The sequence below is a fragment of the Nerophis lumbriciformis genome, linkage group LG08, assembly GCF_033978685.3.
Source record: "Nerophis lumbriciformis linkage group LG08, RoL_Nlum_v2.1, whole genome shotgun sequence".
Taxonomy (NCBI): domain Eukaryota; kingdom Metazoa; phylum Chordata; class Actinopteri; order Syngnathiformes; family Syngnathidae; genus Nerophis; species Nerophis lumbriciformis.
The window spans coordinates 53,752,569-53,765,409 of NC_084555.2; the positions used below are offsets into that span (position 1 = coordinate 53,752,569).

At 41.7% G+C, this 12,841-nt stretch overlaps 1 protein-coding gene across 3 annotated transcripts in view; it reads left to right on the forward strand.

Annotated features, from left to right (window-relative positions):
• The window catches only part of ttbk2a (tau tubulin kinase 2a), a 331,495-nt gene that overhangs the window by 41,664 nt on the left and 276,990 nt on the right, over nucleotides 1-12,841 (forward strand). For all 3 annotated transcript variants that reach the window (XR_012050588.1, XM_061969203.2, XM_061969204.2), the window contains exon 3: nucleotides 313-460. Coding sequence is in view for 2 of the 3 variants with exons in the window: in XM_061969203.2 (XP_061825187.1) it covers nucleotides 313-460 (148 nt within the window). In the remaining variant the exon portion in view is untranslated. The remainder of the gene's footprint in view (nucleotides 1-312; nucleotides 461-12,841) is intronic.

The following is a 12,841-nucleotide window of genomic DNA, read 5'->3' on the forward strand; positions in this document are numbered from 1 at the left end:
GTGCGTCTGGGTCGTGACTGCGTGGCACGCGAATGTCTGTGCTGCATTGGATCAGTCTCCTTTCTTTAACAGGCAAAAGCTTTATAACCTCACTAATGCCTTGCATCGTCTATATTAGATATATAACAACGGGCGGGTGCGGTTCTGATCAAATGTTACATCGGGTGGATGGCGGATGGTTGACGACTTTCTGATGCGGTTGCGGATGAAATAATTGCCTATCCGCGCATCTCTAGTACATACAGCTTTTGGAGCAACATATGTTGCCATCCAAGCAACATCTTTTTAATTTTTTTGTCCTCCCTCATCCAGGTGAAGAAGATCGGGGGCGGAGGTTTCGGGGAGATCTACGAGGCGCTGGACCTGCTCACGCGGGTCAGCGTGGCGCTGAAGGTGGAGTCGGCCCAGCAGCCCAAACAAGTGCTCAAAATGGAGGTCGCCGTGCTCAAGAAGCTGCAGGGTGAGTTCGGCAGATTTGGTTTCGCTTATTCTTATCGATCACACTGACCGCCGTGACCCGAGGGTTTGATGTGGAGAGACACCCGCCCCGCTGTCAGTGCGTCAGACCGAGAAATGACATCACCGTCTAACGATCAAAGCTCTTCACGTTGAAGTTGCTACTCACACTTCCTTTCACTTTCTCTTCTTTTGCTGCGTCCTCTCGCTTTGTAAAATGCACACATGCCCTTTTCCGAGAGGGGAAAATCAATGTGCAGGGATCATGTTAGCTGTCTAATGGCGGTGGCCCCAGGGACGCACAACGTAACTGGAGAGGGGCCCGAACATTGCTGAGCAGCACACATCCAACAACCCTGAGCTCCATAACAAGACATATGAACCTGCTCAAGTTTAAGACAGTGCGGCGCGTTTATGGCGACCATTCATCAGCCCAAATATTATTATTTTTAATTCATTTAAAGGGGAACATTATCAGCAGACCTATGTAAGCGTCAATATATACCTTGATGTTGCAGAAACAAGACCATATATTTTTTTAACCGATTTCCGAACTCATCTACCCAGGGGTAGATGAGATCCGCCCGGAGTTCCTTAAGGCTCTGGATGCTGTGGGGCTGTCTTGGTTGACAAGACTCTGCAGCATCGCGTGGACATCGGGGGCGGTGCCACTGGATTGGCAGACCGGGGTGGTGGTTCCTCTCTTTAAGAAGGGGAACCGGAGTGTGTAGTCTAACTATCGTGGGATCACACTCCTCAGCCTTCCCGGTAAGGTCTATTCAGGTGTACTGGAGAGGAGGCTACGCCGGATAGTCGAACCTCGGATTCAGGAGGAACAGTGTGGTTTTCGTCCCGGTCGTGGAACTGTGGACCAGCTCTATACTCTCCGCAGGGTCCTTGAGGGTGCATGGGAGTTTGCCCAACCAGTCTACATGTGTTTTGTGGACTTGGAGAAGGCATTCGATCGTGTCCCTCGGGAAGTCTTGTGGGGAGTGCTCAGAGAGTACGGGGTATCGGACTGTCTGATTGTGGCAGTCCGGTCCCTGTATGATCAGTGTCAGAGCTTGGTCCGCATTGCCGGTAGTAAGTCGGACACGTTTCCGGTGAGGGTTGGACTCCGCCAAGGCTGCCCTTTGTCACCGATTCTGTTCATAACTTTTATGGACAGAATTTCTAGGCACAGTCAAGGCGTTGAGGGGATCTGGTTTGGTGGCTGCAGGATTAGGTCTCTGCTTTTTGCAGATGATGTGGTCCTGATGGCTTCATCTGGCCAGGATCTTCAGCTCTCACTGGATCGGTTCGCAGCTGAGTGTGAAGCGACTGGGATGAGAATCAGCACCTCCAAGTCCGAGTCCATGGTTCTCGCCCGGAAAAGGGTGGAGTGCCATCTCCGGGTTGGGGAGGAGATATTGCCCCAAGTTGAGGAGTTCAAGTACCTCGGAGTCTTGTTCACGAGTGAGGGAAGAGTGGATCGTGAGATCGACAGGCGGATCGGTGCGGCGTCTTCAGTAATGCGGACGCTGTATCGATCCGTTGTGGTGAAGAAGGAGCTGAGCCGGAAGGCAAAGCTCTCAATTTACCGGTCGATCTACGTTCCCATCCTCACCTATGGTCATGAGCTTTGGGTTATGACCGAAAGGACAAGATCACGGGTACAAGCGGCCGAAATGAGTTTCCTCCGCCGGGTGGCGGGGCTCTCCCTTAGAGATAGGGTGAGAAGCTCTGTCATCCGGGGGGAGCTCAAAGTAAAGCCGCTGCTCCTCCACATCGAGAGGAGCCAGATGAGGTGGTTCGGGCATCTGGTTAGGATGCCACCCGAACGCCTCCCTAGGAAGGTGTTTAGGGCACGTCCGACCGGTAGGAGGCCGCGGGGAAGACCCAGGACACGTTGGGAAGACTATGTCTCCCGGCTGGCCTGGGAACGCCTCGGGGTCCCACAGGAAGAGCTGGACGAAGTGGCTGGGGAGAGGGAAGTCTGGGCTTCCCTGCTTAGGCTGCTGCCCCCGCGACCCGACCTCGGATAAGCGGAAGAAGATGGATGGATGGATGGATGGATTTCTGAACTCTACATGGGTGAATTTTGGCGAATTAAACGCCTTTCTAATATTCGCTCTCGGAGCGATGGCGTCAGATCGGGAAACAATCTGTCATTTTCTCAAACATTGAGTCAAATCAGCTCTGTTATTTTCCGTTTTTTCGACTGTTTTCCGTACCTTGGAGACATCATGCCTCGTTGGTGTGTTGTCGGCAGAGGTGGGTAGAGTAGCCAGAAATTGTACTCAAGTAAGAGTACTGTTACTTTAGAGATTTATTACTCAAGTAAAAGTAAGGAGTAGTCACCCAAATATTTACTTGAGTAAAAGTAAAAAGTATGTTGTGAAAAAACTACTCAAGTACTGAGTAACTGATGAGTAACATACATACTCATATCATATATATATATATGTAGTCGACGTCATCGGTTACGTAATGCGTCGACGTCGTTTTTATGCTTCGACGCGTCGCATATTTACGTCACACTGCCGTCATGGCGGAGCGCAAAGCAGATGATGCGAGCGGTGCGAGCGAGGGGAAAAAAGCACGCCAAAAGTCGTCAAAAGTGTGGGAGTATTTCAATAAACAAATGTATATAATTCGGCATTATTTCAGCCAGTCGGCTTATAAAATCAGAGCCGATCAGTTTACGTTCGCGCGCAGGTATAACGCGGCGCGCTCCTGTCTCATCTGCTGGTGCGCGAGCCCGGTAATTAGACAGCTGTGTCAAATCAAGGAGTACAAAAGACGCCAGCGCAGAGTGGAAAAAGGTTTAGTTCATTACAGATAACCCAGAGTTGTGTCAAAAGTATGTAAGATTTAATATTTCTCTTCGTGGGTGTGGCGCACCTGTTGCGCTGGTGAGATGGGAGGGGGGGTTGTGTGCATGTAGCGTGCTTAGTCTGGAGGCTAAATACACACAGTGTGTTATGTAACTGTTGTTTAGTGTTGATATTCTTTGCTTAGTTTGATAAATGTTGGAGCAGTTTGCTTCATCAGGAGGGTGAAGTCGCTCAATTTAAAGTGTTGGATTTAACTGTGTTGGATCATTGGCTGCTGGTGAGGGCGGAGAAAAAGGGGCATTTTTCTACCAGTAGACGGCGTTTAAGATTGAGTGTTTCACTGCTAAATTAATAATATATTTATATTGAATATGGATTTTAAATATGTATCTAAATAGGTGGTTAATTGGTTAGGTATTTATGTATTTGCATATTGGGTTTTCTGTTGCATTTATCTATTGTGTTTCTGGTGTTAAATGTATTTTATATGTATCTTGGTGCATTTATGTTGAGACAATGTGTTTAAAATCTGTTTTAACCTAAAGGGAAAAGATGTGTCCATTTTCTTGCACTTGTTTAATGGTTAAGAGTTTGATAGCTAATTAATAGTTGTAAATTATGGGATTGATAATTGATTGATTTTTTACAGCATGTTAATCTTGTGGTGTTTTGTCCTTAAAGGTTTTTCACCTACTAAAGAAGCTAAAGGCTACTAAAGGCTACTAAAGACAGCTAATGACAGCTAAAGAAACTAAAGTCTATTAACACTGCTAAAGACTGCTAAAAAGACTAAAGAAGAAAAAAGAAGCTGTTTCTTGGTTGGAAAAACTGTTGCAAACTAAAGGAAAATAAAAGGAAAAAGTTACTACGGTCTGGTCTTTTGAGTGAAATCCAGAAGCCACATTCTGCATTGGTACATCCCTTCAAGTGTGGGATAAGCACAGCGAAAAAAGCAAAACACTTGACAGTTGTTGTATGCACACTGTGTCGAGCGGAAATGGCCTATCATAGCAGCACAACGGCTATGAAGGAACATTTGAAAAGAAAACACCCGACAGCGTTCTTGCCATCACCATCAACTAGTCAATCGTCCGCGTGAGTATACGTTGTCATCATTACACAAAATCATGAATGTGTCATTTGTATCTGCGTTGTAAATTCATAAACTAAAACACTGTTTCGCTCTGAGAGGCGCGTTTGGCGTGCCTGTTCAGTGTTTACAAAGACGCGCTCCTCTTTAACGCTAACGTTAATTAGTTGTGCAAATACCTTTTACAACATTAACAGTTACATATACTATGTACAAACCAACAATTAACTTTCACTTTAATCATACTATCATTGTTGTGTTATTAAGCAAAATAAGCAATACTTTTACTTTTGTTGAAATGTTTACACTGTTACAGAATATTTCGTTTTGCACTTTTTTGTATTGGATGTTTATCTTTATTTTTGCACATTTTAAAGCAAAATAAGCAATACTTTTACTTTAGAAATGCTTATACTATTGCAGAATATTAAGATTTGCACTGGATGTTTACTTTTATATTTGCACATTAAAAAGCAAATAAGCTACTTTTAATTTTGTTAAATGTTAAAAGTTTTAAATGTTTACATTGTTACAGAATATTTTGTCATGTTGTTGTCAATGTTGACTGAGTGGCCATACTTTTTTTTTTGTATATAAAAGTCATGCCTTTTGAAAAAACTGGCCAACATTTATTTTTTCATCTTCATTTTAAATAAAAAAAATAATCGGTAAAAGGAAAAATAATCTATAGATTAATCGGAAAAAATAATCTATAGGTTAACCGATTAATCGAAAAAATAATCTATAGATTAATCGATAGAAAAATAATCGTTAGCTGCAGCCTTAATATATATGTACATTGATATATACAGTATATCATTTATATGTATTTATTTTGCTGTTTTTGTTTACATATTAAAGGTGTTTTAATGAATATACATGCATGTTTAACACATATAGATTCCTTTCTTTCATGAAGACAAGAATATAAGTTGGTGTATTACCTGATTCTGATGACTTGCATTGATTGGAATCAGACAGTAGTGATGATAACGTCCACGTTTTCAAATGGAGGAGAAGAAAAGTTCCTCCTTTCTGTCTAATACCACATGAAAGTGGTTGGTTTTTGGCATCTTATTTGTCCAGCTTCCATATTCGTTTTTATACACTTTACAAGAAATACATTGGCGGCAAACTCCGTAGCTTGCTAGCTTGTTTGCGCTGGCTTTCGGAGACTTGTTTTGAAAGCGCAGGCGCGATGGAGCGGCACTTTTATTGTGAAGACAGGAACGTCCTCATGTGCGATCAGTCTTTAAGGCTTTTGACGGGATGTACGGTTGAAATAAAAAAGTATCTTTTTTCCTTCACACTTTTGATTAATTGATTGGAACTTTTATTAGTAGATTGCACAGTACAGTACACATTCCGTACAATTGACCACTAAATGGTAACACCCCAATAAGTTTTTCAACTTGTTTAAGTCAGGTCATGTGACCACCTGGCTCTGTTTGATTGGTCCAACGTCACCAGTGACTGCATCTGATTGGTGGAACGGAGTGAAACGTCACCAGTAAGGCAGGCACTTTGAAGGTCTGTCTGACAGACCAAAACAAACAAAGCGTGCATTAACAGATCGATAAAAATTAGTAGCGAGTAGCGAGCTGAATGTAGATAAAAGTAGTGGAGTAAAAGTAGCATTCCTTCTTTATAAATATACTTAAGTAAAAGTAAAAGTATGTTGCATTAAAACTACTCTTAGAAGTACAATTTATCCCAAAAGTTACTCAAGTAGATGTAACGGAGCAAATGTAGCGCGTTACTACCCACCTCTGGTTGTCGGAGGGTGTAACAACACGAACAGGGACAGATTCAAGTTGCACCAGTGGCCAAAAGATGCCAAAGTGGCAAGAAATAGGACGTTTGTTCCGCACACTTTACCGACGAAAGCTATGCTACGACAGAGATGGCAAGAATGTGTGGATATCCTGCGACACTCAAAGCAGATAAATTTCCAACGATAAAGTCAAAGAAATCTGCCGCCAGACCCCCATTGAATCTGCCGGAGTGTGTGAGCAATTCAGGGACAAAGGACCTCGGTAGTGTTGCGTTTTGGACCAGTTGTTCCTCCCAGGGATTTCAAGTCACAATTCGCTCCCAAGTTCTTTCCGACAACAGAGACAGAATAGGTATTTTGTTGTATATTCTCAAAGCTTTGCCAATATACATTGATTGAGACCAGTCTAACCCTAGAACATTCTATTGCGCCTCCCAAAATGGTCTGTCTTCCCGATCCCACCACCCTCTCTCTCGTCCCATCTCTGTAGACAATCCATCCATCCATCCCATCCATCTTCTTCCGCTTATCCGAGGTCGGGTCGCGGGGGCAGCAACCTAAGCAGGGAAGCCCAGACTTCCCTCTCCCCAGCCACTTCGTCCAGCTCTTCCTGTGGAACCCCGAGGCGTTCCCAGGCCTGCCGGGAGACATAGTCTTCCCAACGTGTTCTGGGTCTTCCTCGCGGCCTCCTACCGGTCGGACGTGCCCTAAACACCTCCCTAGGGAGGCGTTCGGGTGGCATCCTGACCAGATGCCCGAACCACCTCATCTGGCTCCTCTCCATGTGGAGGAGCAGCGGCTTTACTTTGAGCTCCCCCCGGATGACAGAGCTTCTCACCCTATCTCTAAGGGAGAGCCCCGCCACCCGGCGGAGGAAACTCATTTGGGCCGCTTGTACCCGTGATCTTGTCCTTTCGGTCATAACCCAAAGCTCATGACCATAGGTGAGGATGGGAACGTAGATCGACCGGTAAATTGAGAGCTTTGCCTTCCGGCTCAGCTCCTTCTTCACCACAACGGATCGATACAGCGTCCGCATTACTGAAGACGCCGCACCGATCCGCCTGTCGATCTCACGATCCACTCTTCCCTCACTCGTGAACAAGACTCCGAGGTACTTGAACTCCTCCACTTGGGGCAAGATCTCCTCCCCAACCCGGAGATGGCACTCCACCCTTTTCCGGGCGAGAACCATGGACGTGGAGGTGCTGATTCTCATCCCAGTCGCTTCACACTCGGCTGCGAACCGATCCAGTGAGAGCTGAAGATCCTGGCCAGATGAAGCCATCAGGACCACATCATCTGCAAAAAGCAGAGACCTAATCCTGCAGCCACCAAACCAGATCCTCTCAACTCTGTAGACAAAACAAATGCTAGTCAAAACACATTCCAAAGAACTCAAGGTTAACACACACAGTTTACTTGCAGACAGAGCAGCAAGAGAAGAAATGGAAAACACGAGCTGTTTTCAAATATGACTATGAAATAAAAGAAGTACAACTTAAATTCGGATATATGTAAATATCTGCCTCCGACTGTAGCACGGCAAGCAATGGCGGCAGTTTGTTCCCGCAGACGAGCGAGCTAAACCCGCTGGATGTCTTGGCTCACACCGGCCCTTATGCCACCGAAGATGATCAAGAGAAGAATATCGACCCTAGCTTCCCTGGCCTGCTGACACGAACTCCAAAACTGGACAGATCAGCTTTCAGGAAAAGATAGCGGATGAGGGTATGTCTACAGAATATATTAATTGATGGAAAATTGGGCTGTCTGCACTCTCAAAGTGCATGTTGTTGCCAAATGTATTTCATATGCTGTAAACCTAGTTCATAGTTGTTAGTTTCCTTTAATGCCAAACAAACACATACCAATCGTTGGTTAGAAGGCGATCGCCCAATTCGTCCTCGCTTTCTCCCGTGTCGCTGGCTGTCGTGTCGTTTTCCTCGGTTTCGCTTGCATACGGTTCAAACCCGATATGGCTCAATAGCTTCAGTTTCTTCTTCAATTTGGTTTTCGCTACCTGCCTCCACACTACAACCATCCGTTTCAATACATGCGTAATCTGTTGAATCGCTTAAGCCGCTGAAATCCGAGTCTGAATCCGAGCTAATGTCGCTATAGCTTGCTGTTCTTTCCGCCATGTTTGTTTGTGTTGGCTTCACTATGTGACGTCACAGGAAAATGGACGGGTGGTTAAAATCAGGCACTTTGAAGCTTTTTTTAGGGATATTGCGTGATGGGTAAAATTTTGAAAAAAACTTCGAAAAATATAATAAGCCACTGGGAACTGATTTTTAATGGTTTTAACCCTTCTGAAATTGTGATAATGTTCCCCTTTAAAGCCCCACTTAAGAACTTTCAGTTTTGCTTGATTTTGGCAGCGCCAGTGGACCGAAGCCAGGCCTGGGCAATTTTTTTGACTCAGTGAAAAACATACTTGCCAACCTTGAGACCTCCGAATTCGGGAGATTGGAGGGGTAGGCGGGGTTGGGGGCGGGGTTAAGTGTGGAGGGGTTTATTTCTAGCTAGAATTCACTGTAATTAAAGTATTTCTTATATATATATATATATATATATATATATATATATATATATATATATATATATATATATATATACAGTGGGGCAAAAAAGTATTTAGTCAGCCAGCAATTGTGCAAGTTCTCCCACTTAAAATTCTGACAGAGGTCTGTAATTTTCATCATAGGTACACTTCAACTGTGAGAGACAGAATGTGAAAAAAAAATCCAGGAATTCACATTGTAGGATTTTTAAAGAATTTATTTGTAAATTATGGTGGTAAATAAGTATTTGGTCAATAACAAAAATTCAACTCAATACTTTGTAATATAACCTTTGTTATCAATAACAGAGGTCAAACGATTACTATAGGTCTTTACCAGGTTTGCACACACAGTAGCTGGTATTTTGGCCCATTCCTCCATGCAGATCTTCTCGAGAGCAGTGATGTTTTGGGGCTGTCGCCGAGCAACACGGACTTTCAACTCCCTCCACAGATTTTCTGTGGGGTTGAGGTCTGGAGACTGGCTAGGCCACTCCAGGACTTTCAAATGCTTCTTACGGAGCCACTCCTTCGTTGCCCGGGCGGTGTGTTTGGGATCATTGTCATGCTGGAAGACCCAGCCACGTTTCATCTTCAAAGCTCTCACTGATGGAAGGAGGTTTTGGCTCAAAATCTCACGATACATGGCCCTATTTGTTCTTTCCTTAACACGGATCAGTCGGCCTGTCCCCTTAGCAGAAAAACAGCCCCAAAGCATGATGTTTCAACCCCCATGCTTCACAGTAGGTATGGTGTTCTTGGGATGCAACTCAGTATTCTTCTTCCTCCAAACACGACGAGTTGAGTTTATACCAAAAAGTTCTATTTTGGTTTCATCTGACCACATGACATTCTCCCAATCATCCATGTGCTCTCTGGCAAACTTCAGACGGGCCTGGACATGCACTGGCTTAAGCAGGGGGACACGTCTGGCACTGCAGGGTTTGATTCCCTGTCGGCGTAGTGTGTTACTGATGGTAACCTTTGTTACTTTGGTCCCAGCTCTCTGCAGGTCATTCACCAGGTCCCCCCGTGTGGTTCTGGGATTTCTGCTCACCGTTCTCATGATCATTTTGACCCCACGGGATGAGATCTTGCGTGGAGCCCCAGATCGAGGGAGATTATCAGTGGTCTTGTATGTCTTCCATTTTCTGATAATTGCTCCCACAGTTGATTTTTTTCACACCAAGCTGCTTGCCTATTGTAGATTCACTCTTCACAGTCTGGTGCAGGTCTACAATTCTTTTCCTGGTGTCCTTCGACAGCTCTTTGGTCTTGGCCATAGTGGAGTTTGGAGTCTGACTGTTTGAGGCTGTGGACAGGTGTCTTTTATACAGATAACCAGTTCAAACAGGTGCCATTAATACAGGTAACGAGTGGAGGACAGTAGAGCTTCTTAAAGAAGAAGTTACAGATCTGTGAGAGCCAGAGATCTTCCTTGTTTGAAGTGACCAAATACTTATTTTCCACCATAATTTACAAATACATTCTTTAAAAATCCTACAATGTGAATTCCTGGATTTTTTTTCCACATTCTGTCTCTCACAGTTGAAGTGTACCTATGATGAAAATTACAGACCTCTGTCATCATTTTAAGTGGGAGAACTTGCACAATCGGTGGCTGACTAAATACTTTTTTGCCCCACTGTATATATATAGTAGTTGTTCTACTAACTGTACTGTACTTGCTGCTTTCTTAAAAAAAAACAAAAAAAACACTTACCTTTCACTATTTGAGTAGCCTTTGTTCTGCCATTTGAGTACTGGCGAGCAATCTCTGAATCCGGGAATATATCCTTCACGGATTTGTTGACAACATCCGCAAATGAGAACGGGATGTTGCTTGCAAGGTGGCCCATAATACTGCGTTGTGCTTCTCTGACCGTTCATGAGTGACTATATCCATTTGGCCACCGTGTTATGGCTTATAGTTTTACAGACATAGCAACAGTAACTAATGGGGGCGGGGCTAAGCGGAACAAACTTTCGCGCGGATGGGTAGCAGGCTAATGTGTGGACCACAATTACACAAATATATACATTTGTGACTCGCATCTCAAAGGTCGTCGAGCCAGAGCCAGCGCCTGCAGAGAAACAAAAATGTGACGGGCACACACTGTGTCATTCACCGGGAAGCACTCGCGTCAAGGCAGCTCAGCCCCGAACTCAATGAGGTTTTAACAGATGTTGTGAGCGCGGTAAATTTGATCAAAACACGACCACTGAAAGTGCGACTGTTCTCTGCACTGTGTGAGGAAATGGGAGCTGATCATACAGCCGTGCTGTTTCACAGTGAAGCAAGGTGGCTCTCCCGGGGAAAAGTGCTGTCACTTGCCCTGTCTTGCCAAATGCATAGCTCCTCCTTTTTTTTTTTTGCGAAGATTGCAAAGTGGCACTTTTATTTGATTTATTATTGAACTTGATGCAAGTTATTTGATTTATTGTTGAACTTGATGCAAGTTATAACACTTTTGTTTTATTTATTATTGAACTTGATGCAAGCTATAACACTTTTTTGATTTATTATTGAACGTGAGCAAGTTATAACACTTTTTTTGATTTATTATTGAACTTGATGCAAGTTATTTGATTTATTATTGAACTTGATGCAAGTTATAACACTTTTATTTGATTTATTATTGAACTTGATGCAAGTTATAACACTTTTATTTGATTTATTATTGAACTTGATGCAAGTTATAACTTTTTTTTTTTTTTGAACTTGATGCAAGTTATAACACTTTTTTTGATTTATTATTGAACTTGATGCAAGTTATTTGATTTATTATTGAACTTGATGCAAGTTATAACACTTTTATTTGATTTATTATTGAACGTGATGCAAGTTATAACACTTTTTTGATTTATTATTGAACTTGATGCAAGTTATTTGATTTATTATTGAACTTGATGCAAGTTATAACACTTTTATTTGATTTATTATTGAACTTGATGCAAGTTATAACACTTTTATTTGATTTATTATTGAACTTGATGCAAGTTATAACACTTTTTTTTTTTTTTTTTAAACTTGATGCAAGTTATAACACTTTTTTTGATTTATTATTGAACTTGATGCAAGTTATTTGATTTATTATTGAACTTGATGCAAGTTATAACACTTTTATTTGATTTATTATTGAACTTGATGCAAGTTATAACACTTTTATTTGATTTATTATTGAACTTGATGCAAGTTATAACACTTTTTTTTTTTTTAACTTGATGCAAGTTATAACACTTTTTTTGATTTATTATTGAACTTGATGCAAGTTATTTGATTTATTATTGAACTTTATGCAAGTTATAACACTTTTATTTGATTTATTATTGAACGTGATGCAAGTTATAACACTTTTTTGATTTATTATTGAACGTGAGCAAGTTATAACACTTTTTTTGATTTATTATTGAACTTGATGCAAGTTATAACACTTTTATTTGATTTATTATTGAACTTGATGCAAGTTATAACACTTTTATTTGATTTATTATTGAACTTGATGCAAGTTATAACACTTTTTTTTTTTTTTTAACTTGATGCAAGTTATAACACTTTTTTTGATTTATTATTGAACTTGATGCAAGTTATTTGATTTATTATTGAACTTGATGCAAGTTATAACACTTTTATTTGATTTATTATTGAACGTGATGCAAGTTATAACACTTTTTTTGATTTATTATTGAACTTGATGCAAGTTATTTGATTTATTATTGAACTTGATGCAAGTTATAACACTTTTATTTGATTTATTATTGAACTTGATGCAAGTTATAACACTTTTTTTGATGTATTATTGAACGTGATGCAAGTTATAACACTTTTTTTTATTTATTATTGAACTTGATGCAAGTTATAACACTTTTATTTTATTTATTAAACTTGATGGAACTTATTTTATTTATTATTGAACTTGATGCAAGTTATACCACAGCTGCACAGTTATTTTATTTATTATTGAACTTGATGTTATTTTATGTTATTGAGCTTAAACGTATACAACTTGATGTTCAATACATTTGAAAATGTTAAAGCTTGGCATTAGCGCTCTGTTGGGGCGATGGGGGCAGGTGGAGCTTGAAAACTCCCCCTTGTCCAAAGTGGGGGATGACAAAAAAAGTTTGAGAACCACTGC